At 40.9% G+C, this 20909-nt stretch overlaps 4 protein-coding genes and 1 long non-coding RNA gene across 6 annotated transcripts; 4 read left to right on the plus strand and 1 right to left on the minus strand.

Moving 5' to 3' along the window:
* The first annotated feature begins 10 nt into the window (after positions 1-10).
* On the plus strand, positions 11-4808 carry LOC135348622 (uncharacterized). Its single transcript, XM_064546900.1, has 14 exons — positions 11-143; positions 705-825; positions 888-945; positions 1003-1105; positions 1231-1272; positions 1322-1552; positions 1600-1782; positions 1982-2038; positions 2109-2223; positions 3596-3768; positions 3823-3872; positions 4111-4280; positions 4341-4417; positions 4470-4808. Exons 1-14 carry the CDS (start codon positions 61-63, stop codon positions 4693-4695), a joined length of 1689 nt encoding a protein of 562 aa, XP_064402970.1. The 5' UTR covers positions 11-60; the 3' UTR covers positions 4696-4808.
* A 150-nt stretch (positions 4809-4958) lies between these two features.
* Positions 4959-8556, plus strand: LOC135348628 (uncharacterized). The gene is made up of 14 exons (XM_064546909.1): positions 4959-5155; positions 5633-5681; positions 6037-6157; positions 6226-6461; positions 6510-6551; positions 6607-6841; positions 6889-7071; positions 7244-7300; positions 7362-7476; positions 7531-7703; positions 7759-7808; positions 7868-8034; positions 8095-8171; positions 8231-8556. Exons 6-14 carry the CDS (start codon positions 6744-6746, stop codon positions 8448-8450), a joined length of 1140 nt encoding a protein of 379 aa, XP_064402979.1. The 5' UTR covers positions 4959-5155; positions 5633-5681; positions 6037-6157; positions 6226-6461; positions 6510-6551; positions 6607-6743; the 3' UTR covers positions 8451-8556.
* Positions 8557-8663: 107 nt separating this feature from the next.
* LOC135348627 (uncharacterized) lies at positions 8664-13411 on the plus strand. Of its 2 annotated transcripts, XM_064546907.1 has the most exons (12): positions 8664-8819; positions 9878-9998; positions 10067-10124; positions 10597-10699; positions 10761-10802; positions 10856-11086; positions 11134-11316; positions 11522-11578; positions 11649-11767; positions 12810-12982; positions 13037-13086; positions 13319-13411. In XM_064546907.1, exons 1-10 carry the CDS (start codon positions 8680-8682, stop codon positions 12911-12913), a joined length of 1158 nt encoding a protein of 385 aa, XP_064402977.1. In that variant the 5' UTR covers positions 8664-8679; the 3' UTR covers positions 12914-12982; positions 13037-13086; positions 13319-13411. The 2 variants fall into 2 exon arrangements, with proteins under 2 accessions (XP_064402977.1, XP_064402978.1); XM_064546908.1 differs by lacking the exons at positions 13037-13086; positions 13319-13411 and having other exon boundaries at positions 11522-11590; positions 12810-12832.
* A 1430-nt stretch (positions 13412-14841) lies between these two features.
* Positions 14842-20834, plus strand: LOC135348631 (putative metabolite transport protein YwtG). Its single transcript, XM_064546911.1, has 11 exons — positions 14842-15031; positions 15148-16445; positions 16519-16600; positions 16653-16755; positions 19219-19260; positions 19319-19549; positions 19597-19780; positions 20034-20083; positions 20135-20295; positions 20356-20432; positions 20502-20834. The coding sequence occupies exons 4-7, from the start codon at positions 16688-16690 to the stop codon at positions 19748-19750; spliced, it is 495 nt and encodes a 164-aa protein (XP_064402981.1). The 5' UTR covers positions 14842-15031; positions 15148-16445; positions 16519-16600; positions 16653-16687; the 3' UTR covers positions 19751-19780; positions 20034-20083; positions 20135-20295; positions 20356-20432; positions 20502-20834.
* On the minus strand, positions 18303-19319 carry LOC135348637 (uncharacterized). The gene is made up of 2 exons (XR_010398798.1): positions 18595-19319; positions 18303-18532 (listed from the first exon to the last, which is right to left on the minus strand). It is a non-coding gene; the product is annotated as an uncharacterized LOC135348637 (long non-coding RNA).
* Positions 20835-20909: the final 75 nt, after the last annotated feature.

Consider the following 20909-nt stretch of genomic DNA (forward strand, 5'->3'; position numbering starts at 1 on the left):
GCCACGCCCATCTATTCACAGAACAACAATCAGAGCAAGAGTCATCATGCAGTCTTGATCATGGCAGCCAGAGACTGGATTTACGTTTCTTCTGTGGCATTTTTCGCTGCACTGGGTGCTTTCCTGTCTGGATACAGCATTGGGTAAGCCTTAGGGTCAGTTGAGAAGGCTGTAAGGACAGAGGTCTGTCACACTATAGTCACTGTTGCACTGCACACACTAATTAACAATGGGATGCATTGTGGATATCTAAATAGTACTGGAGTGTCTGTCAAATGACAGTATTGTATTGTTTGGCTGTCTTTGTGACCAGTAATGAAAGTGTTTATCTATTTATATCCGACATTCTGACTATATTAATATATACTGGAGTTTGCAGAATCTTTGCAACACACCAGTAAAAACGTAGAGCGTTACGCGTTCCTTATATGGATTTTGTGTACACACTGTGGTCTGTTTTACTACTTAAATGTGTGAGCATTTCCCATATAAGGAACCACAGTGCTCAACACTTTTATTCATGTGTTGCAAAGATTCTGCAAACTCCAGTATCTGGTGATAGCTACGAATATATGCATGTTATAAGCATTGTAGCTACCATCACTGCATTGGCTACCATAATGATGTCACCAGATATTCTGACATTTCATTACTGTGACATTCAATAGCAGATGTCTCTAATTGAATATAAATTTTAATTATAGGTCTGTCAATGGTCTTCAAAACTTTGCTGGTTATCTGGAGTACTTTGATCTCGGGAACAGCTCTGTAAATTCTAGCTGCACTGAGACCTCACAATTGAGAGAAGATAACAGGATCATACTGGTATTAAAGATTTATGCATGCAGACTTTTGTATAATTATGTTTATGTACATGAATATATTAGGGAGCCATCATTTCGATTTCGAATCTTGGTGGAGCCATTGGTAACCTCTTTGCTGGCAGTAAGTTCAACACAACATCCGTTATCACATTTAAAAACACTGTTACTATATATACAGAGCCTGCTGACTACTTTGGCCGTAAAGTAACTATTATCATGTCAGGAGTGCTGATAGTTCTTGGAGCAGCGATACAGAGTGCTGCAGTACAGGGAGCTCCATGGTAAAATCAAGAGTACAATATATCCTATAATTATTAGTTATTTCATAATCATTGCGATATGAAACATTGCGATATGAAACACTTAGTTAATTAATTATTACCCACTATACACTATAATTATATAGGATGGAAATCTTGGGTCGTTTTATTGGTGGACTTGGATATGGGTAAGAGATTGTTATTGGATTGCACAATGCCATGAGTCGATCTGTGCAGCTCATTCTATTTGGCTGGCCCTGTGTACATTGCTGAGATTGCTCCAACGCATATTCGAGGAACCTTGACATCTCTTATCGGCCCAACCATAGCAATGGGAATAATGACTGGCTATGTCACCAACTTCCTGCTGTACGATAAGCTGTTTGGTTGGAGGGTGTCTCGTCTACTGTTTTGTGTCTTTGGTTGTGTCTACATTGCCGGTATGTCCTTAATGCCCAGGACCCCAAGGTAACTGTGTCTCTTAGGAATCCATGTATTTACACACTGAACTGCAGGTGGCTCATGTTGAAAGGGAGAGAGTCAGAGGCACGAGAGGTGCTGAGAAAAACTGTCTCCAAGCTGGGACAGGAGGGAATTGAAGCTGAGCTAGAGGATATTAGACAGACTTTAAACTCGGGACCAAAGATTAATATCTTACAGGAGCTTAAACTAATTCTGAAATGGAGAAATCTTAAACGGTATATATACAGCTGGTCATGGAACATGAATTGTATGGTACCATACATGACTGTGTTACAGGGTTGCGTGGTATAGTGCCCGGAGGGGAGAATGTGTAATTAAGGGTAGATTTACAGGGTAAATTCGTATAAGGACTTATTGGGGTTGCCAAAACTACGTGTGAGTCCATCGTTTACTGTGTACTCTGTATAATTATAGGGTCTTGCTGGGAGCACCTCTTCACATGTTTGCAGCTGCTTGTGGAACAGCAATATAGTGAGCTACCTGGTAATCATCAGTTGATCCGCAGCATAATTATTACAGTTATTATTTTCCCTGTATATAGTTTCTACTCTGAGCCGTTGTTCTGTTCTCTGGGGATAGTTCCGTTTGTGACTGCTCTTGTGATTGGAGGATTGACTCTCTGTGGAACCACCTTCACGACCATCTTTATCGACAAGGTATAAAATACTGACACATTTCTCAGTGCTTATTTAACACGTGCATGCTACTGTGTATATAGCGGGTAATTTTCGTAGGGCAAAATATCTGTGGTTTTTGTAGTTGAAGCCGGAGGAGGCTGCATGGGTTGAAGCTCTGACCACCAATATATTACCCACGAATGAAGCGACCTTGGTTACTTTTACCATAGATAGAACAGTAGGATAGATAGAACAGTAGGAGGGATTGGAAACGAAAATGTTTGCGTGAAACACTCCGCGTTATAGGGTGTGGCTAAAACTACAAAGGATTATTTTTATAGTCAGCATGCTCATTACCTGTCTTGACTGCTCTACAATGTGCTGTGCATAGAAACAGTGAAATTGATGTTGATTTTATTGGCAAGAGATCTGATGCACAGCAATAGCTAGCGAGTTGAATTTGACAGGTTTCAGGTAACAATAGAGGTCACAGAAAGACACACTGACAAAACAGAACATGCATGCATGGTATAATGCACAGAGACGCGCAGGGCCTCTTTACAACAAAAGAACTATTGTACAACAACAGACTACTAAGGGAGGCTCTGCTCCAGGAAACTCAACAGAGATAATTACTAATAAACATTCCTAACACAAACTATGGTAACTACACAATAACCAATAATTAAGTCTAAGTGTTAAAACACAGATTTTTCTAAAAAGTAAAGAGAATCTAGCTCTAAAAAGTCGACTAAGCCACTCAGCCACTATCACTAAACAAATAAATGCTATAAAAAAAAAAAGGAATAGCTCTTACTATGAAGTCGTGAGAGGTCAAGGCCCGTGGTGTGTCTAAAAGTATACTAAAATTATACTAAAGCAGTCTGAAGGACTATACTGCAAACGTTTATGGACAGTATAGCTTATCCATTGCATGAAGCCATTCTATGCAGCACTTAGATACATAATAACCAAGTCAAGCAATGTACTTTGCTGTTTTGACTCCACAGCAAGGAAAGAGAAAAGTTGACATAGAGTAATTCAAGCTTAACTCAACAAAAATTGGAAACAGAGTAAATACAACGGACTCAGAGCTTGTCAGTGGTATAAACTTACTTCTCTAGAGTACCTCCCAGCTTCTGAGTGATCGATAGTGGATAGGAGAGCTAGAAACAGTTAAAATACAACACAGAACGATCAACCACGAAAATATTTGCGACCGCGAAATATAACGCGGAGTGTTACAACCTTTTACACAGGGGGGCCTGGTCGTTTCCAATCCCTCTTACTGTTCTATCTATGCTTTTACCTGCAGCAACTACGAAAATATTATCCACTAAATATTGCTCAACCACGAATTCCCCCCTCCCTAACATTACTCTCCATACGGTACACTTGTCTGTTTATACAGCTTGGCAGAAAGCCGATGCTGGTGGGAGGTGGTCTAATGATGTTTCTCCTCACTGGAACAGCTGCTACACTAGTTTATGCCTTCAACTTGGAGGAAGAGAATAATGAAGTCGTCGGCTATATTGTTGTGTGTCTGGTCTGCCTCTTTATGTTAGTCTACTCATCCACCTGGTAGTAAGTTGATCTCTTAGTTATAGTGCTACAGGCTTTATACTCTTTGATCTGCAGTGTCATTCCGTGGGTTGTCACCAGTGAGATGTTTCCTTTGGAGGGACGAGGTACGTAAGCTCTTGTTACCTTATCCTCGCCACTGAAGTCTATTCCTAAGTTATACATACACTACTTATCTAGCCTCCATAATCAGCCATTTTGTGTAGCTATCTTTGAGAACCCGTAATAATGTGTTGTGATTGCAATAGCTCTCTGATTACAATTAAAGCAAAAGCTATAATTGTCGTTCACCATGCATTTGAATCTATATATTCACAATTTAAAGCTGTACATTTAATTCAACAGGACTTGTTGTGGCCATCTCCACGGCAATCAACTGGGTCTTTGGATACACATTCACTCAAGCCTTCCCCTCAATTCTGGCCTCCATTAAGTCGTTTGGTTCTCTGTACATGATCAGCTTGATTGACTTGGCTGCAGCTCTCTTCTTCTTATTCCTACTGCCTGAGACGAAGGTGAGTGTATATATAGTATATGTGTAGCTGTATCTTATCAATGTCCCTCTGTGCACACAGGGCTTCAGTCTCGAAGAAACGGAGAAAATATTCGAGAAACCGTGGCTTGAGAGGGTGGGGCTCACTTCCTGCTGCAGGTGCATAATCATTTTTGTATGTACATTATACACATGAGAATTAATTTTGCAGGTTTTGTCGTAGTCGGCACGGTTCCACTGAAGATGGTATCCCTACTAAGAGTGAACATGCTGTCAATGGAGTGGTGATGCTAGGGGACAAATCTGTAGAGCTTCAATATGCCAGACAAAAGAGAGAATTTGTGTTTGTGGAGGAGAATAGTAAAGACTGGGAAGAGTATTGGGAACGATACGATGTAGAAGAGACTAGAACTGCTAGCAAACAAACCACTGTGTGAATGCATGCTAGTAGTTAGTGTCAACAAGAGTGTATGAATGGCTTCATACACTCTGCATGGCCGGGGTCAAAAGTCGTTTCCTTTCATTAATTAAAAAATATGCGGTATTGTTACCAGGAGTTCATGCTATGCGCTAGTCATAGACTTGCCAGCCCCGTTTTAAACTTGTAAAACTGGGCTGGCAAGTCTATTCCAGTTTTAAACTGGTAAAACTGGGCTGGCAAGTCTACTCCAGTTTTAAACTGGTAAACTGGTAAAACTGGGGCTGGCAACTCTACTATACCGATAAGTAATTAGATCTACCTGAATATATGCATCTGTTTTGTATACTATTATACTGGTACTACACTGCATGGCACGGATTCACTGCATGTATCATGGCAGCCAGAGACTGGATTTACGTTTCTTCTGTGGCATTCTTTGCTGCACTGGGTGCTTACCTGACTGGATACAGCGTTGGGTAAGTATAGACACTACTATACTGACTACTCTTATCTATATACTTGTCCCTTTTTTGATATATTAAAATGCTACTATAGTGTGTGCTTCTAAACTTGTGATAGCAGCTAACGTACTTAGAGTCATTTTGACGTGTAGCATTACTTGTTGTAAGATCAAAGGAACTATATAATACAAGATCAAAGGGACAATATGCCATGAATACACTCTGGTTTCACATAATATCGAGGCCTGGCTATGGTTATAGTTGATGATTCTGAGTCTGCTCACGTGGATGCCATGGCGCTGCGTTTGCAGCATGGATAGTCTCGTGTTACTAGTAGATTTTGATTTTTCACCTCATACATGCACAACGCGGCTATAGTTCGAGGCACACCATTGGCTAGCCTCGATCCTATGCCGCACTTCCTCGACCATTGGTATATTGCACATGCATGCACACTATTTACAGTCATGTGATTATTAATTTTTGTTTCAGGGAAGAGACTCCACGCTTCTTGACTGACTCCGGTCCCACTGTATGTCAGGTGCTTTAATTATTTGTGAGTCTTTGCTGACTCGGCTGTGATTCTATAGTCTCAGTTCATGTGGCTTGCGAGTCTACATGTTGCGTGTCTGACCACAGCTGTGTTCGTCATTCCGTACAAATCTGACTTTCTTCTGTATAGTGTACTCCTGCTAAGTCTAGTTGCTGCATGCTACAGACATGTTCATAGCACATAATGTTTATAAACACTCTTGTTGTGATACGTTGAATATAAAACATGCAGCCGATGGTTTAGCACTTTAATGCTCTAGTTTATATTATTATGGCAAAAAAATGCAACAGTTAACACTCATTTCTAATTGGCTATCAATCGATCTCTATATAATTTTTTATAGGGCTGTCAATGGACTGCAAAACTTTGCTGGCTATCTGGAATACTTTGATCTTGGGAACAGCTCTGCAAATTCTAGCTGCACTGAAACCTCAGATTTGAAAGAAGATGACAGGATCATACTGGTAAGGTTTATAATGTAAGCATGCAGATTGTTGTATGCATGTAAGAGTTGCATCATTATTATTTATAGGGAGCCATCATTTCGATTGTGAATCTTGGTGGAGCCTTTGGGAGCATCTTTGCTGGCAGTAAAGTTCTATTAAAACAATTTCACGTAATTAAATGTATAATAGTATTAAGATTCTTATCCACTATATATACAGAGCCTGCTGACTACTTTGGCCGTAAAGTAACTATTATGATGTCAGGAGTGCTGGTGGTTCTTGGAGCAGCGATACAGAGTGCTGCAGTACAGGGAGCACCATGGTATATAATTATATAATTTATTGCGATATGAAATACTGAATTATCCAGGATGGAAATCTTGGGTCGTTTTATTGGTGGACTTGGATACGGGTAAGATTTTATACAATGCTATACATGATATATGAGTCTCTTCATTTCTATGCAGCTCATTTTATATGGCTGGCCCTGTGTACATCGCTGAGATTGCTCCCACGCATATTCGAGGAACTTTGACATCTCTAATTGGCCCAACCATAGCAATGGGAATAATAACCGGCTATATCATCAATCACTTACTGTACGATGAGCTGTTTGGTTGGAGGGTGTCTCGTCTACTGTCTTGTGTCTTTGGTTGTGTCTACATGCATTGTCGGCATGACTGTGATGCCTAGGACCCCAAGGTAACTGTGTCTCTTAGGAATCCATGTATTTACACACTGAACTGCAGGTGGCTCATGGTGCAGGGGAGAGAGTCAGAGGCACGAGAGGTACTCAGAAAAACTGTCTCCAAGCTGGGACAGGAGGGAATTGAAGCTGAGCTAGAGGATATTAGACTGACTCTGAAATCAGCAACAAAGCAAAATCTCTTTCAAGAGCTTAAAGTGATTTTGAAATGGAGAATCCTTAAACGGTACACCTGGTCTTGAACATGCATGCATTGTATGGTACCATATATATATATTTTAGGGTTAGTAATGCCGGGAAGGGATAAAGTTAACATAATTAGTGGCAGTGCATGGGAGGGCATTATAGGGTTGCCAATACTTCTTGTGAATCCATACTTTACTATGTACTTTGTTCAGGGTCTTGCTGGGAGCTGTTATTCATATGTTTTCAGCTGGTTGTGGAACGGCAATATAGTGAGTTACCTGCATGGTAATCATCAGTTGATATGCAGCATAATGATCATTTTCCTTGTAGTTTCTACTCTGAGCCGTTGTTCTGTTCTCTGGGGATAGTTCCGTTTGTGACTGCTCTTGTGATCGGAGGATTGACTCTCTGTGGAACCACCTTCACGACCATCTTTATTGACAAGGTACAAAATAGTGAGGTTGACAACTGCACGTTATATGCTGGTCTGTTTATACAGCTTGGCAGAAAGCCGATGCTGGTGGGAGGTGGTATAATGATGTTTCTCCTCACTGGAACAGCTGCTACACTAGTCCATGCCTTCAAGTTGGAGGAAGAGAATAATGAAGTCGTCGGCTATATTGTTGTGTGTCTGGTCTGCCTCTTTATGTTAGTCTACTCATCCACCTGGTAGTAAGTTAATCTCTTAGTCATTGTCTAGCTACAAGCTTTACACTTCGATTTGCAGTGTTGTTCCGCTTGTTGTCACCAGTGAGATGTTTCCTTTGGAGGGACAAGGTGAGCTCTTGTTACCTTATTATAATTATACCGTATCTATTAATGTACATTTTCAACAGGACTTGTTGTGGCCATCTCCGTGGCAATCAACTGGGTCCTTGCATACACATTCACTCAAGCCTTTCCCTCAATTCTGGCCTCCATTAACTCGTCTGGTTCTCTGTACATGATCAGCTTGATTGACTTGGCTGCAGCTCTCTTCTTATTCCTACTGCCTGAGACGAAGGTGAGTGTATATATAGTACATGTGTAGCTGTATCTTATCAATGTCCCTCTGTGCACACAGGGCTTCAGTCTCGAAGAAATGGAGAAAATATTCGAGAAACCGTGGCTTGAGAGGGTGGGGCTCACTTCCTGCTGCAGGTGCATAATCATTTTTGTATGTACATTATACATTATACACATGAGAATTAATTTTGCAGGTTTTGTCGTAGTCGGCACGGTTCCACTGAAGATGGCATCCCTACTAAGAGTGAACATGCTGTCAATGGAGTGGTGATGCTAGAGGACAAATCTGTAGAGCTTCAATATGCCAGACAAAAGAGAGAATTTGTGGAGGAGAATAGTAAAGACTGGGAAGAGTATTGGGAACGATACGATGTAGAAAAGACTAGAACTGCTAGCAAACAAACTATTGTATGAATGCATGCATGCATGCACGTATGGTCATGAATCAATTAATCAGTCATTAATTAAACTCTTTTTGTGGTTAAACGTCATTCCTTAATAATTATGTGGTTGTTGTTGACGCAAATGCCATTCGGCATGCAGGCACTCCAAATGATTCTCATAGACTTGCCAGCCCAGTTTTAAACTGGTAAAACTGGGCTTGCGAGTCTACTATACCGGTAACTATAAATATAAATTTAATATGCATCTGTTTCATATTTCATACTATACATGCAGTAATTGCCTTTATCACTGTATCATGGCAGCCAGAGACTGGATTTATGTTTCTTCTGTGGCATTCTTTGTTGCACTGGGTGCTTTCTTGTCTGGATACAGCATTGGGTAAGACTATAATGTAGACACTACTGACTAATATGATGGTATTGTCCCTTTGATATTTATATATATATCTATAGTGTGTGCGAGGTCGGGCTATGGTTATAGTTGTGATGATTCTGAGTATGCTCACCTGGATGCCATGGCGCTGCGTTTGCAGCATGGATAGCCTCAAAGTTACTATAGTGTTAATTTGTAGAGTTTGATTTTAAAACTTCGTTGTAAGAGCTTACCTTGCTACATGCTAGCTTACCTTGCTACATGCTAAAAACGGCCATAGTTCAAGCCACACCATTGGCATATTGCACATGCACACTATTTACAGTAGGGAAGCTAGAGACTCCATGCTTCTTTGCTGATTCGAGCCTACTCTGGTCCCACTGTAGTTATATCAGGTGCTTTATTTGTGTGAGTCTTTGCTGACTCGGCTGTGATCCTACAGTCTCAGTTCACAGGCGGATCCAGGAATGTTGAGAGGGAGGTTCTAATTTTCCTAAAAAAAAAAAAAGGTCATCTCTTTTCCTAAGCAATGAGCATGCGCATTAGAGAGCCCTGCCCACATATCAATAGAAATCAGCCTAGTAACTACGGATCACGATCATTTAAGCTGAGTTGCTAGTTTGGTAAGTTGATCTCCAGTGTGTTCTTGTGTGAATGAACCCATGGAACCTGTCTGGATCCGTCACTGAGTTCATGTTGCATAAACTCGCGAGCCGTCACTGTTGCACAAAGTCCTGGCTTGCGAGTCTACATGTTGCATATCTGACTGACCATCCATGGAAACACAGCTGTTTTCAAAGCCTTGTCATTGCGTACAAATCTGCCTTTCGTGTACTCCTGATAGATCTAGTTGCTGCTCAGTACAGCTATAGATTTCCATGTTCATACTGATTTTCACATAATTTTTATACTTTGCATGTATAATATGGTTGTGAGACGTTGAATATAAAACAGCCGATGGTGCTCTAGTTTATAATTATGGTAAAATATGCAACAAATTAATTAGTTATCACCTATTTCTAATTATGCATGAGGCTGTCAATCGATGTCTCTATTGAATATAGGTCTTACAATGGGCTGCAAAACTTTGCTGGTTATCTAGAGTACTTCGATCTTGGGAGCAGCACTGCAAATTCTAGCTGCACTGAAACCTCAGACTTGAAAGAAGATGACAGGATCATACTGGTAAGGTTTATAATGTAAGCATGCAGATTGTTATATGCATGCATGCATCATTATCATTATTTTAATAGGGATCCATCATTTCGATTTTGAGTCTTGGTGGAGCCGTTGGTAATCTCTTTGCTGGCAGTAAGTTCAACACAACATCCGTTATTATTACACTGTTACTATATGTGACAGGCTCTGGGAAAACCAGACTATTGGAGCAGAATTTAGTATTGAGCTACAGCTAAATTTATGCCTACAGTATAAAATCTCAAATAAAATGTTATTGGTGTATAAGTATCTGCAGTCCTCCTACTACCTCTCTGTAAAATCTGATGCGCTAAGTCCAACTCTTTCCATCGAAACGCTTCGTCCAAACTTTCGCTATTACCTTATTTTTCCTAATTAAGCAATCTTTGAGAGCCGTTTTTCTCGATACTACATTTTACGGCTTCAAGTTTCCAACGCGCATAACTTGGGTATGAAACTAGGTATGTGAACACTAAGCATATCATTGTGTAGGCAATGCTCTGCTCTATCACTTGGTACATTAATCACCAAAATTTTAGTCTGCTCCAATAGTCTGGTTTTCCCAGAGCCTGTCACATATATACAGAGCCTGCTGACTACTTTGGCCGTAAAGTAACTATTATGATGTCAGGAGTGCTGATAGTTCTTGGAGCAGCGATACAGTGTGCTGCAGTACAGGGAGCACCATGGTAAAATCAAGAGTACTTTCATGTTCATTGCGATATGAAACACTTATTAATTACCCACTAGGATGGAAATCTTGGGTCGTTTTATTGGTGGACTTGGATATGGGTAAGAGATTGTTATTGGATTGCACAATGCATGCCATGAGTCGATCTGTGCAGCTCATTCTATTTGGCTGGCCCTGTGTACATTGCTGAGATTGCTCCAGCGCATATTCGAGGAACCTTGACATCTCTTGTCGGCCCAACCATAGCAATGGGAATAATGACTGGCTATGTCACCAACTTCCTGCTGTACGATGAGCTGTTTGGTTGGAGGGTGTCTCGTCTACTGTCTTGTGTCTTTGGTTGTGTCTACATTGCCGGCATGACCTTAATGCCCAGGACCCCAAGGTAACTGTGTCTCTTAGGAATCCATGTATTTACACACTAAACTGCAGGTGGCTCATGGTGCAGGGGAGAGAGTCAGAGGCACGAGAGGTACTCAGAAAAACTGTCTCCAAGCTGGGACAGGGGGGAATTGAAGCTGAGCTAGAGGATATTAGACAGTCTTTGAACTCGGGACCAAAGATTAATATCTTACAGGAGCTTAAACTAATTCTGAAATGGAGAAATCTTAAACGGTATACAGCTGGTCATAGAACATGAATTGTATGGTACCATACATGACTGTGTTACAGGGTTGCGTGGTTGCGTGGTAGTGCCCAGAGGGGATAATGTATAATTAAGGGACATTTACAGGGTAAATTCCTATCAGGGCATTATTGGGGTTGCCAAAACTACGTGTGAGTCCATGCATCGTTTACTGTGTACTCTGTATAATTATAGGGTCTTGCTGGGAGCACCTCTTCACATGTTTTCAGCTGCTTGTGGAACAGCAATATAGTGAGCTACCTGGTAATCATCATTTGATCCGCAGCATAATTATTACAGTTATTATTTTCCCTGTATATAGTTTCTACTCTGAGCCGTTGTTCTGTTCTCTGGGGATAGTTCCGTTTGTGACTGCTCTTAATTGTGATTGGAGGATTGACTCTCTGTGGAACCACCTTCACGACCATCTTTATCGACAAGGTATAAAATACTGACACATTTCTCAGTGCTTATTTAACACGTGCATGCTACTATGTATATAGCGGGTAATTTTCGTAGGGCAAAATATCTGTGGTTTTTGTGGTTGAAGCTCTGACCACCAATATATTACCCACGAATGAAGCGACCTTGGTTACTTTTACCATAGATAGAACAGTAGGAGGGATTGGAAACGAAAATGTTTGCGTGAAACACTCCGCGTTATAGGGTGTGGCTAAAACTACAAAGGATTATTTTTATAGTCAGCATGCTCATTACCTGTCTTGACTGCTCTACAATGTGCTGTGCATAGAAACAGTGAAATTGATCACTTTTAATGTTGATTTTTCTAAAAAGTAAAGAGAATCTAGCTCTAAAAAGTCGACTAAGCCACTCAGCCACTATCACTAAACAAATAACTGCTATAAAAAAAAAAAGGAATAGCTCTTACTATGAAGTCGTGAGAGGTCAAGGCCCGTGGTGTGTCTAAAAGTATACTAAAAGTATACTAAAGCAGTCTGAAGGACTATACTGCAAACGTTTATGGACAGTATAGCTTATCCATAGCATGAAGCCATTCTATGTAGCACTTAGATACATAATAACCAAGTCAAGCAATGTACTTTGCTGTTTTGACTCCACAGCAAGGAAAGAGAAAAGTTGACATAGAGTAATTCAAGCTTAACTCAACAAAAATTGGAAACAGAGTAAATACAACGGACTCAGAGCTTGTCAGTGGTATAAACTTACTTCTCTAGAGTACCTCCCAGCTTCTGAGTGATCGCTAGTGGATAGGAGAGCTAGAAACAGTTAAAATACAACACAGAACGATCAACCACGAAAATATTTGCGAGCGCGAAATATAACGCGGAGTGTTACAACCTTTTACACAGGGGGGCCTGGTCGTTTCCAATCCCTCTTACTGTTCTATCTATGCTTTTACCTGCAGCAACTACGAAAATATTATCCACTAAATATTGCTCAACCACGAATTCCCCCCTCCCTAACATTACTCTCCATACAGTACACTTGTCTGTTTATACAGCTTGGCAGAAAGCCGATGCTGGTGGGAGGTGGTATAATGATGTTTCTCTTCACTGGAACAGCTGCTACACTAGTCTATGCCTTCGACTTGGAGGAAGAGAATGATGAAGTCGTTGGCTATATTGTTGTGTGTCTGGTCTGCCTCTTTATGTTAGTCTACTCATCCACCTGGTAGTAAGTTGATCTCTTAGTCATAGTGCTACAGGCTTTATACTTTTTGATCTGCAGTGTCATTCCGTGGGTTGTCACCAGTGAGATGTTTCCTTTGGAGGGACGAGGTACGTAAGCTCTTGTTACCTTATCCTCGCCACTGAAGTCTATTCCTAGTTATACATACACTATACTTATAGCCTCCATAATCAGCCATTTTGTGTAGCTATCTTTGAGAACCCATAATAATGTGTTGTGATTGCAATATATAATAGCTCTCTGATTACAATTAAAGCAAAAGCTATAATTGTCGTTCACCGTGCATTTGAAACAATTTAAAGCTGTACATTTATTCAACAGGACTTGTTGTGGCCATCTCCACGGCAATCAACTGGGTCTTTGCATACACATTCACTCAAGCCTTTCCCTCAATTCTGGCCTCCATTAACTCGTCTGGTTCTCTGTACATGATCAGCTTGATTGACTTGGCTGCAGCTCTCTTCTTATTATTCTTACTGCCTGAGACGAAGGTGAGTGTATATATAGTACATGTGTAGCTGTATCTTATCAATGTCCCTCTGTGCACACAGGGCTTCAGTCTCGAAGAAATGGAGAAAATATTCGAGAAACCGTGGCTTGAGAGGGTGGGGCTCACTTCCTGCTGCAGGTGCATAATCATTTTTGTATGTACATTATATACATTATACACATGAGAATTAATTTTGCAGGTTTTGTCGTAGTCGGCACGGTTCCACTGAAGATGGCATCCCTACTAAGAGTGAACATGCTGTCAATGGAGTGGTGATGCTAGGGGACAAATCTGTAGAGCTTCAATATGCCAGACAAAAGAGAGAATTTGTGTTTGTGGAGGAGAATAGTAAAGACTGGGAAGAGTATTGGGAACGATACGATGTAGAAGAGACTAGAACTGCTAGCAAACAAACTACTGTATGAATGCATGCATGTATGGTCATGAATTAATCATATCAGGTGTCATTAAACTATTTTTGTGGTTAACCGTCGTTTCTTTTCATGTGGCATTGTTGTCAACACAAATGCCATTTGGTATGCAGGCACTCCAAATGATTCTCATAGACTTGCCCAAGGCTTGCGAGTCTACTATACCGGTAAAACTAGATATATATAAATGTAATATGCATCTGTTTCATATTTCATCCATAGTATATACTATACAGTAACTGTGAATCTGCCTTTATCACTGTATCATGGCAGCCAGAGACTGGATTTATGTTTCTTCTGTGGCATTCTTTAATTTGTTGCACTGGGTGCTTTCTTGTCTGGATTACAGCATTGGGTAAGACTATATATATATATATAATGTAGACACTACTGACTAATATGATGGTATTGTCCTATAATATTTATATATCTATACACGATGTGTGCCTCTAATCTGTCTAACTTGTTAATCTGTCTAACTTGTGATTGTAGCTACGGTACCTAGAGTCTACATGCGTCATTTTGACGAGTACATTACTTATAAGATCAAAGGAAAATGTAATACTTGCATTTTGACAAAGATCAAAGGAACAGTATGCTATGAATACACTCTGGTTTCACACATGTATTATAGTAAACATGTCCAGATCGAGGTCGGGCTAAGGTTATAGTTGTGATGATTCTGAGTATGCTCACCTGGATGCCATGCCGCTGCGTTTGCAGCATGGATAGCCCTAAAGTTACTAGAGTGTAATATAATATAATGTAATATATATATATATATATTACATTATATTATATTATATATATTTATTATAATATAATTATATAATATAATCTATAGTGTTAATTGGGGCGAGCGAAGCGAGTCCCTTGTTAGTCATGCACGTGGTCCGGGTGGTGTATGTAGTGGACCGGCATACGATATTTGCTTTTGTGACTCGTGATCCTTTACCAATTTCTACGTGAGTCAATAACTTTAGCTCAATAAAGATATGAATAGTGACAAAACTAGCGATAAGGAGGATCCTCAGAAACAGCTAAAAAGAGGGAAAGGAGGCTTGCTAGACCCAGAGAAAGATACAGGGCACACAGGAGCAGCAGGAAGTGAAGGTAACTGACTCAAACGGTTCTGCAGGTGTTTGCCTAACATAAATAAATGTTGTGTAGAAAGTGCACAAGCCAGCAGAAAGTGGCCAAACATTATTAAATGTTCATTACACTTACAGAGACTCCAGAGGCCACACAGGCACGCTTGAAGCAACACATGCAGGCAGAGGCATACAGAGTGAATCCCGATATGCCTCTATTCGAACACTGCTGTTCAATCCAAGATGCTGTTTATATCTATATCTGCAGTCATGCCAATAATGTCCATCTATCGATTACCACTTGGACAATATGAATACGCAGGCCATGTCATCAACCTGCCACAAGATGTGGTGTCATTTGCACAATATCTTTCAGCAGAGTTGGATGCGTCGCTTGCCCCATGGCGCTTGCGTTACCCTAGTTGTAGATTTTGATTTTAAAGCTTCATTGTAAGAGCTTACCTTGCACTTTGAATCACAGAGCATACAATTCTCGTCCCAACGACCCAATAAACTTCCCTCAACATCATAACATTGATTGTGTGCATTACCGTTCGCATCACTGTTGCACAAAGTGCTGGCTTGCGAGTCTACATGTTGCGTGTCTGACCACAGCTGTTTTCAAAGCCTTGTCATTGCGTACAAATATGACTTTCTTCTGTATAGTGTACTCCTGCTAGATATAGTTGCTGCTCAGTACAGCTATAGATTTCCATGTTCATACTGATTTTCACATAATTTTTACACTTTGCATGTATAATTGTGAGATGTTAAATGAAACAGCCGATGGTTTAGCTTCAATGCTCTGGTTTATACAGTAGACTCTCATTAATCCGGTCACCCTTGGGACCATGCAGCTTGGCCGAAATAGCGAGGTGGCTGCAGCTCAGGAAATAGGCGTGGCTTAAAAACGACCTTACCTCGAATCTAATGACTACTTTTGCGGTTCTTGTCTCGAGGATAAGGAATGATAATGAATCATTCTGTTCTCTATTTAAGTGTAATCCAATTTTATTTGCTAAATCACACCCAAAACGTCATATCCGGCCGTAATACACGTATAAAATTACATTGAAAACCTTGTTTGGGACAGCCAGCACCTGCCGGTAAACGGAATAGCGAGTGGCCGTACTTCAGAGTTAGTTTTGTGCAGTAAACATATAGCTAGCATTCCGTGCCAAGCCAAATGGCCGGTATATATCGAGGTGGCCGTACTTCAGAGAGCCGGAATAGCGAGAGTCTACTGTATATGCAGCAACAAATTAATTAGTTATCACTCATTTCTAATTATGTGGCTGTCAATCGATGTCTCTATTGAATATAGGTCTATCAACGGTGTGCAAAACTTTGCTGGCTATCTGGAGTACTTCGATCTTGGGAACAGCTCTGCAAATTCTGAAACCTCAGATTTGAAAGAAGATGACAGGATCATACTGGTAAGGTTTATAATGTAAGCATGCAGATTGTTGTATGCATGTAAGAGTTGCATCATTATCATTATTTTAATAGGGATCCATCATTTCGATTCTGAATCTTGGTGGAGCCATCGGGAGCCTCTTTGCTGGCAGTAAAGTTCAATAAAACAATTCATGTAAATGTGTGATCTATAATAGTATTAAGATTCTTATCCACTATATATACAGAGCCTGCTGACTACTTTGGCCGTAAAGTAACTATTATGATGTCAGGAGTGCTGATGGTTCTTGGAGGATCCATACAGAGTGCTGCAGTACAGGGAGGACCATGGTATATAATTATACTAGGTATACGCACACGCATGATTAGCCTCGCGCAGAGTTGTATTTAAGTACAATTTTAGGAGAAAGAAGAAGAGTAGACTTGACCTGCATGCTGTAGAGAGAATGATTTGGATATAATTATGCCTTAGTGCGCATGCGCAAATTTGTGTGCGTGTGTGTGTGTGTGTGTGTGTGTGTATATCGCATGTGTGTGATTGTCTCTCTGTACTGTGTAGACTGCTATACAGCTGCTCAAGGATCAATGAAGTGTAAGTAGTTTTTCTTGGATTCTAATTCTTGGATTTGCAAAATAATGCTTTGTTCTCGAGTTATGCCTAGTTTTGCTTACTTGGAATGCATTGCAGAAGAGTACGTAGCAAAACTTGTCCACTGAGTGTAGGTAGCTCTGCACTATAACGCTATATAGCTATTGTTATACCACACTTACGTCACCACAAATTGATCTCATTGGTCAACAGCTGTAGGATATATAGAATAATTTATTAGCATACAGCCCCAGGCATACACAGTTTTTCAAGTTGTTTTTCATTTGTTCAAGAAAGTAAGCAAAGAGAAAAGAGCCATGCTTGACGGTACTAAGACTCAAAGCGATGGCAGAAACAAGGAAGGTGCTCTCCAACAAGATGGCTAAGCTTCCATGGGTCCATGGGCGCGGTTTAGATACAAGAAGAGCTTGCAACTCCAGTAAGGGACGTCGAATGGTCAACGCTTGGACCAAGGAAGCTCTTGAGCATCTGTAGGAGTCAACATGTTGCTCAACTAGCTCTTTGACGGCTGCAAAATCCGGCATAGTCTTGTTCTTTTTTGCAATCTGCATCGTGATTGAATTGTTGCTAGGGGGAGGTCCTTTTATAGTGCTGCGGTCACGTGGTATAAGTCAGATATGCCACACCTACTCGGAGGATATGCACCCTATATATCCTCCTCTTAGGTGTGGTATATCCTATACGTATAGGTGTGAGAAGAGAGCTGCAAGATTCTGCTGATGTACATGTAATGCAGCCATCAATTTTAGACTTGGACTTTTGGCATCGATCGTTTTAACGACGATCATGGTTGATCATAACACATTCATTCTGGATTTTTCATGCAGCAAAATTGATTCATCATTGTATAATGTGTGTATAAAACAGCTTTATGCTATGTGCAGCTTTATGTTATGTAGAATATACCTCCACCGAGGCATCAGCACCCACGGTGCTTTCATTATGAAAAACACATACATTCTTGGCTAGAATCAGTCTCTCAAGAACTCTGATTCCAAGAGTAGAGTATAGTGTTGTTGTTGGCTTTGTTCGTGTGAGACTCTTATATAGCTAGCTACAGCCGGCCAGCCTAAGCTAGCTAGCTCTAGCTCTTCCAGCTAGCTAGCTACGTAGCTTTCTTCTCCGCATAATTATGCCAATAATATTTCCCACCTACTACACTTTTGCCATGTAGTCTTGTGGGGTTTAACTGTCATAAATTGGCACCTCAGGGCTACAAGGGAAAATATGGCTCATAAATTGGCACCTCAAGCATATGCAGTAAAAATTAATTAATGGTGTTTTCGATGAATGAAAATGTCTTGCATGAGAAACAAAATGTCATAAATGAAAACATAGAGACAGAGGGTGTAGTCTGTAGACTAGTTCATCAAAAATTCTGCTGTGTGCTTGCAGAAGGAGCTGCTTTAGAGACACTCTGGGAGAGGGCTAGGGCTCAGGCTGAGCCTTGCTCACTAGCACTAGTACTGCACGCACTGCACTAGGCCTGTTCAGCTTCTGTATTTAAATAAAAAGAAGCCAGTTTAGTAATAATATAGGAGTGGCTATTTTAAGCTTACCTTTGCTTGCCTAACAGCCTGGCATAGCTGAAGAGAGCTGGTCTAGACACCGTCTAGAGCTAGCTGTGTTGTTTCGTTGGAGGGAGGGGCTGACTAATTGAACAGAGAGGGGGAGTGGCTCTGTACCGTTCGCTTTGGAGGGAGGGGCTGGCTGCTCATATTCTGTCCAGGCTGCGCAAGGATTTGAGTGTGGACAGCAGCCCTGGTGTCTCTTTTCCTAGTTGTCTTCTTGTTTGAATAGTGTTGCTATGTGGTAGTCATGCAGCTTGATGCATAGCAACCAGTCAGCCAATCAGATGGGACATATATCAATTAATGCATAGTGCCTCGGGGTTTATGACAGTAAACCACACCTCCCCCTCGGGCTTACGCCCTCGTAGTCGGGAGGTTTACTGTCATAAACCCCTCTACACTGTACATTAACTAATACGTAGATCAGTTTGGAGGTAATAAAGATTAACTGAATGTAGCCACACCCAATTTCGCATTCCTGAAGCATGACATTCCTGAGCGTGACATACATACATACATACATACAAAGGCTTTCTGAGATACGATGCAGTATTAGTTGCCTCGCGATATAAGGCGCTCGGCAAGATATGAAATACTGAATTACCCATGCAGGATGGAAATCTTGGGTCGTTTTATTAGTGGACTTGGATGCGGGTAAGATTGTGTACAATGCTATAATTATATATATATGAGTCTCTTCATTTCTATGCAGCTCATTTTATATGGCTGGCCCTGTGTACATTGCTGAGATTGCTCCCATGCATATTCGAGGAACCTTGACATCTCTAATTGGCCCAACCATAGCAATGGGAATAATGACTGCCTATGTCACCAACTTCCTGCTGTACGATAAGCTGTTTGGTTGGAGGGTGTCTCGTCTACTGTCTTGTGTCTTTGGTTGTGTCTTCATTGCCGGCTTGACCGTGATGCCCAGGACCCCAAGGTAACTGTGTCTCTCAGGAATCCATGTATTTACACACTGAACTGCAGGTGGCTCATGGTGCAGGGGAGAGAGTCAGAGGCACGAGAGGTACTCAGAAAAACTGTCTCCAAGCTGGGACAGGAGGGAATTGAAGCTGAGCTAGAGGATATTAGACAGACTCTGAAATCAGCAACAAAGCAAAATCTCTTTCAGGGAGCTTAAAGTGGTTTTGAAATGGAGAATCCTTAAACGGTACACCTGGTCTTGAACATGCATACATTGTATGGTACCATATCTGGGTTAGTAATGCCGGGAAGGGATAATGTTGACTTACTGGCAGTGGGAGGGCATTATAGGGTTGCTTCAACTTGGAGGAAGAGAATAATGAAGTCGTTGGCTATATTGTTGTGTGTCTGGTTTGCCTCTTTATGTTAGTCTACTCATCCACCTGGTAGTAAGTTGATATTTTAGTCATTGTCTAGCTATATAATTCTTTGATTTGCAGTGTCATCCCGTTTGTTGTCACCAGTGAGATGTTTCCTTTAGAGGGACGAGGTGAGCTCTTGTTACCTTATTATAATTATACCGTATCTAATGATTTAACAGGACTTGTTGCGGCCTTCTCCACGGCAATCAACTAGATCTCTGCATACATATTCACTCAAGCCATTCTGGCCTCCATTAACTCGTCTGGTTCTCTGTACATGATCAGCTTGATTGACTTGGCTGCAGCTCTCTTCTTCTTATTCCTACTGCCTGAGACGAAGGTGAGTGTATATATAGTACATGTGTAGCTGTATCTTATCAATGTCCCTCTGTGCACACAGGGCTTCAGTCTCGAAGAAATGGAGAAAATATTCGAGAAACCGTGGCTTGAGAGGGTGGGGCTCACTTCCTGCTGCAGGTGCATAATCATTTTTTTGTATAATTATGTACATTTAATATAATTTTTTTTACACATGAGAATTTGCAGATTTTGTCATAGTTAAGATGTGGCTGAAGATGGTATCCCTAAGAGTGAACATGCTGTCAATGGAGTGGTGATGCTAGGGGACAAATCTGTAGAGCTTCAATATGCCAGACAAAAGAGAGAATTTGTGTTTGTGGAGGAGAATAGTAAAGACTGGGAAGAGTATTGGGAACGATACGATGTAGAAGAGACTAGAACTGCTAGCAAACAAACCACTGTGTGAATGCATGCTAGTAGTTAGTGTCAACAAGAGTGTATGAATGGCTTCATACACTCTGCATGGCCGGGGTCAAAAGTCGTTTCCTTTCATTAATTAAAAAATATGCGGTATTGTTACCAGGAATTGTTATAGTCATGCTATGCGCTAGTCGCTAGTCATAGACTTGCCAGCCCCGTTTTAAACTTGTAAAA

The sequence above is a fragment of the Halichondria panicea genome, chromosome 15, assembly GCF_963675165.1.
Source record: "Halichondria panicea chromosome 15, odHalPani1.1, whole genome shotgun sequence".
NCBI lineage: Eukaryota > Metazoa > Porifera > Demospongiae > Suberitida > Halichondriidae > Halichondria > Halichondria panicea.

Excerpts from the sequence above, each read along its gene's own strand:
- LOC135348622 (XM_064546900.1), top strand. The coding sequence starts at position 61 with ATGGCAGCCAGAGACTGGATTTACGTTTCTTCTGTGGCATTTTTCGCT. Across the intron at positions 144-704 it reads CTGTCTGGATACAGCATTGG|GTCTGTCAATGGTCTTCAAA; the intron begins GTAAGCCTTAGG and ends TTTTAATTATAG. Across the intron at positions 2,039-2,108 it reads GCTTGTGGAACAGCAATATA|TTTCTACTCTGAGCCGTTGT; the intron begins GTGAGCTACCTG and ends CCCTGTATATAG.
- LOC135348628 (XM_064546909.1), top strand. The coding sequence starts at position 6,744 with ATGAGCTGTTTGGTTGGAGGGTGTCTCGTCTACTGTCTTGTGTCTTTG. Across the intron at positions 7,072-7,243 it reads AAATGGAGAATCCTTAAACG|GGTCTTGCTGGGAGCTGTTA; the intron begins GTACACCTGGTC and ends TACTTTGTTCAG. Across the intron at positions 7,477-7,530 it reads CGACCATCTTTATTGACAAG|CTTGGCAGAAAGCCGATGCT; the intron begins GTACAAAATAGT and ends CTGTTTATACAG.
- LOC135348627 (XM_064546907.1), top strand. The coding sequence starts at position 8,680 with ATGCATCTGTTTCATATTTCATACTATACATGCAGTAATTGCCTTTAT. Across the intron at positions 8,820-9,877 it reads TTGTCTGGATACAGCATTGG|GTCTTACAATGGGCTGCAAA; the intron begins GTAAGACTATAA and ends TATTGAATATAG. Across the intron at positions 11,768-12,809 it reads CGACCATCTTTATCGACAAG|CTTGGCAGAAAGCCGATGCT; the intron begins GTATAAAATACT and ends CTGTTTATACAG.
- LOC135348631 (XM_064546911.1), top strand. The coding sequence starts at position 16,688 with ATGATGTCAGGAGTGCTGATGGTTCTTGGAGGATCCATACAGAGTGCT. Across the intron at positions 16,756-19,218 it reads GCAGTACAGGGAGGACCATG|GATGGAAATCTTGGGTCGTT; the intron begins GTATATAATTAT and ends TTACCCATGCAG. Across the intron at positions 19,550-19,596 it reads GTGATGCCCAGGACCCCAAG|GTGGCTCATGGTGCAGGGGA; the intron begins GTAACTGTGTCT and ends ACTGAACTGCAG.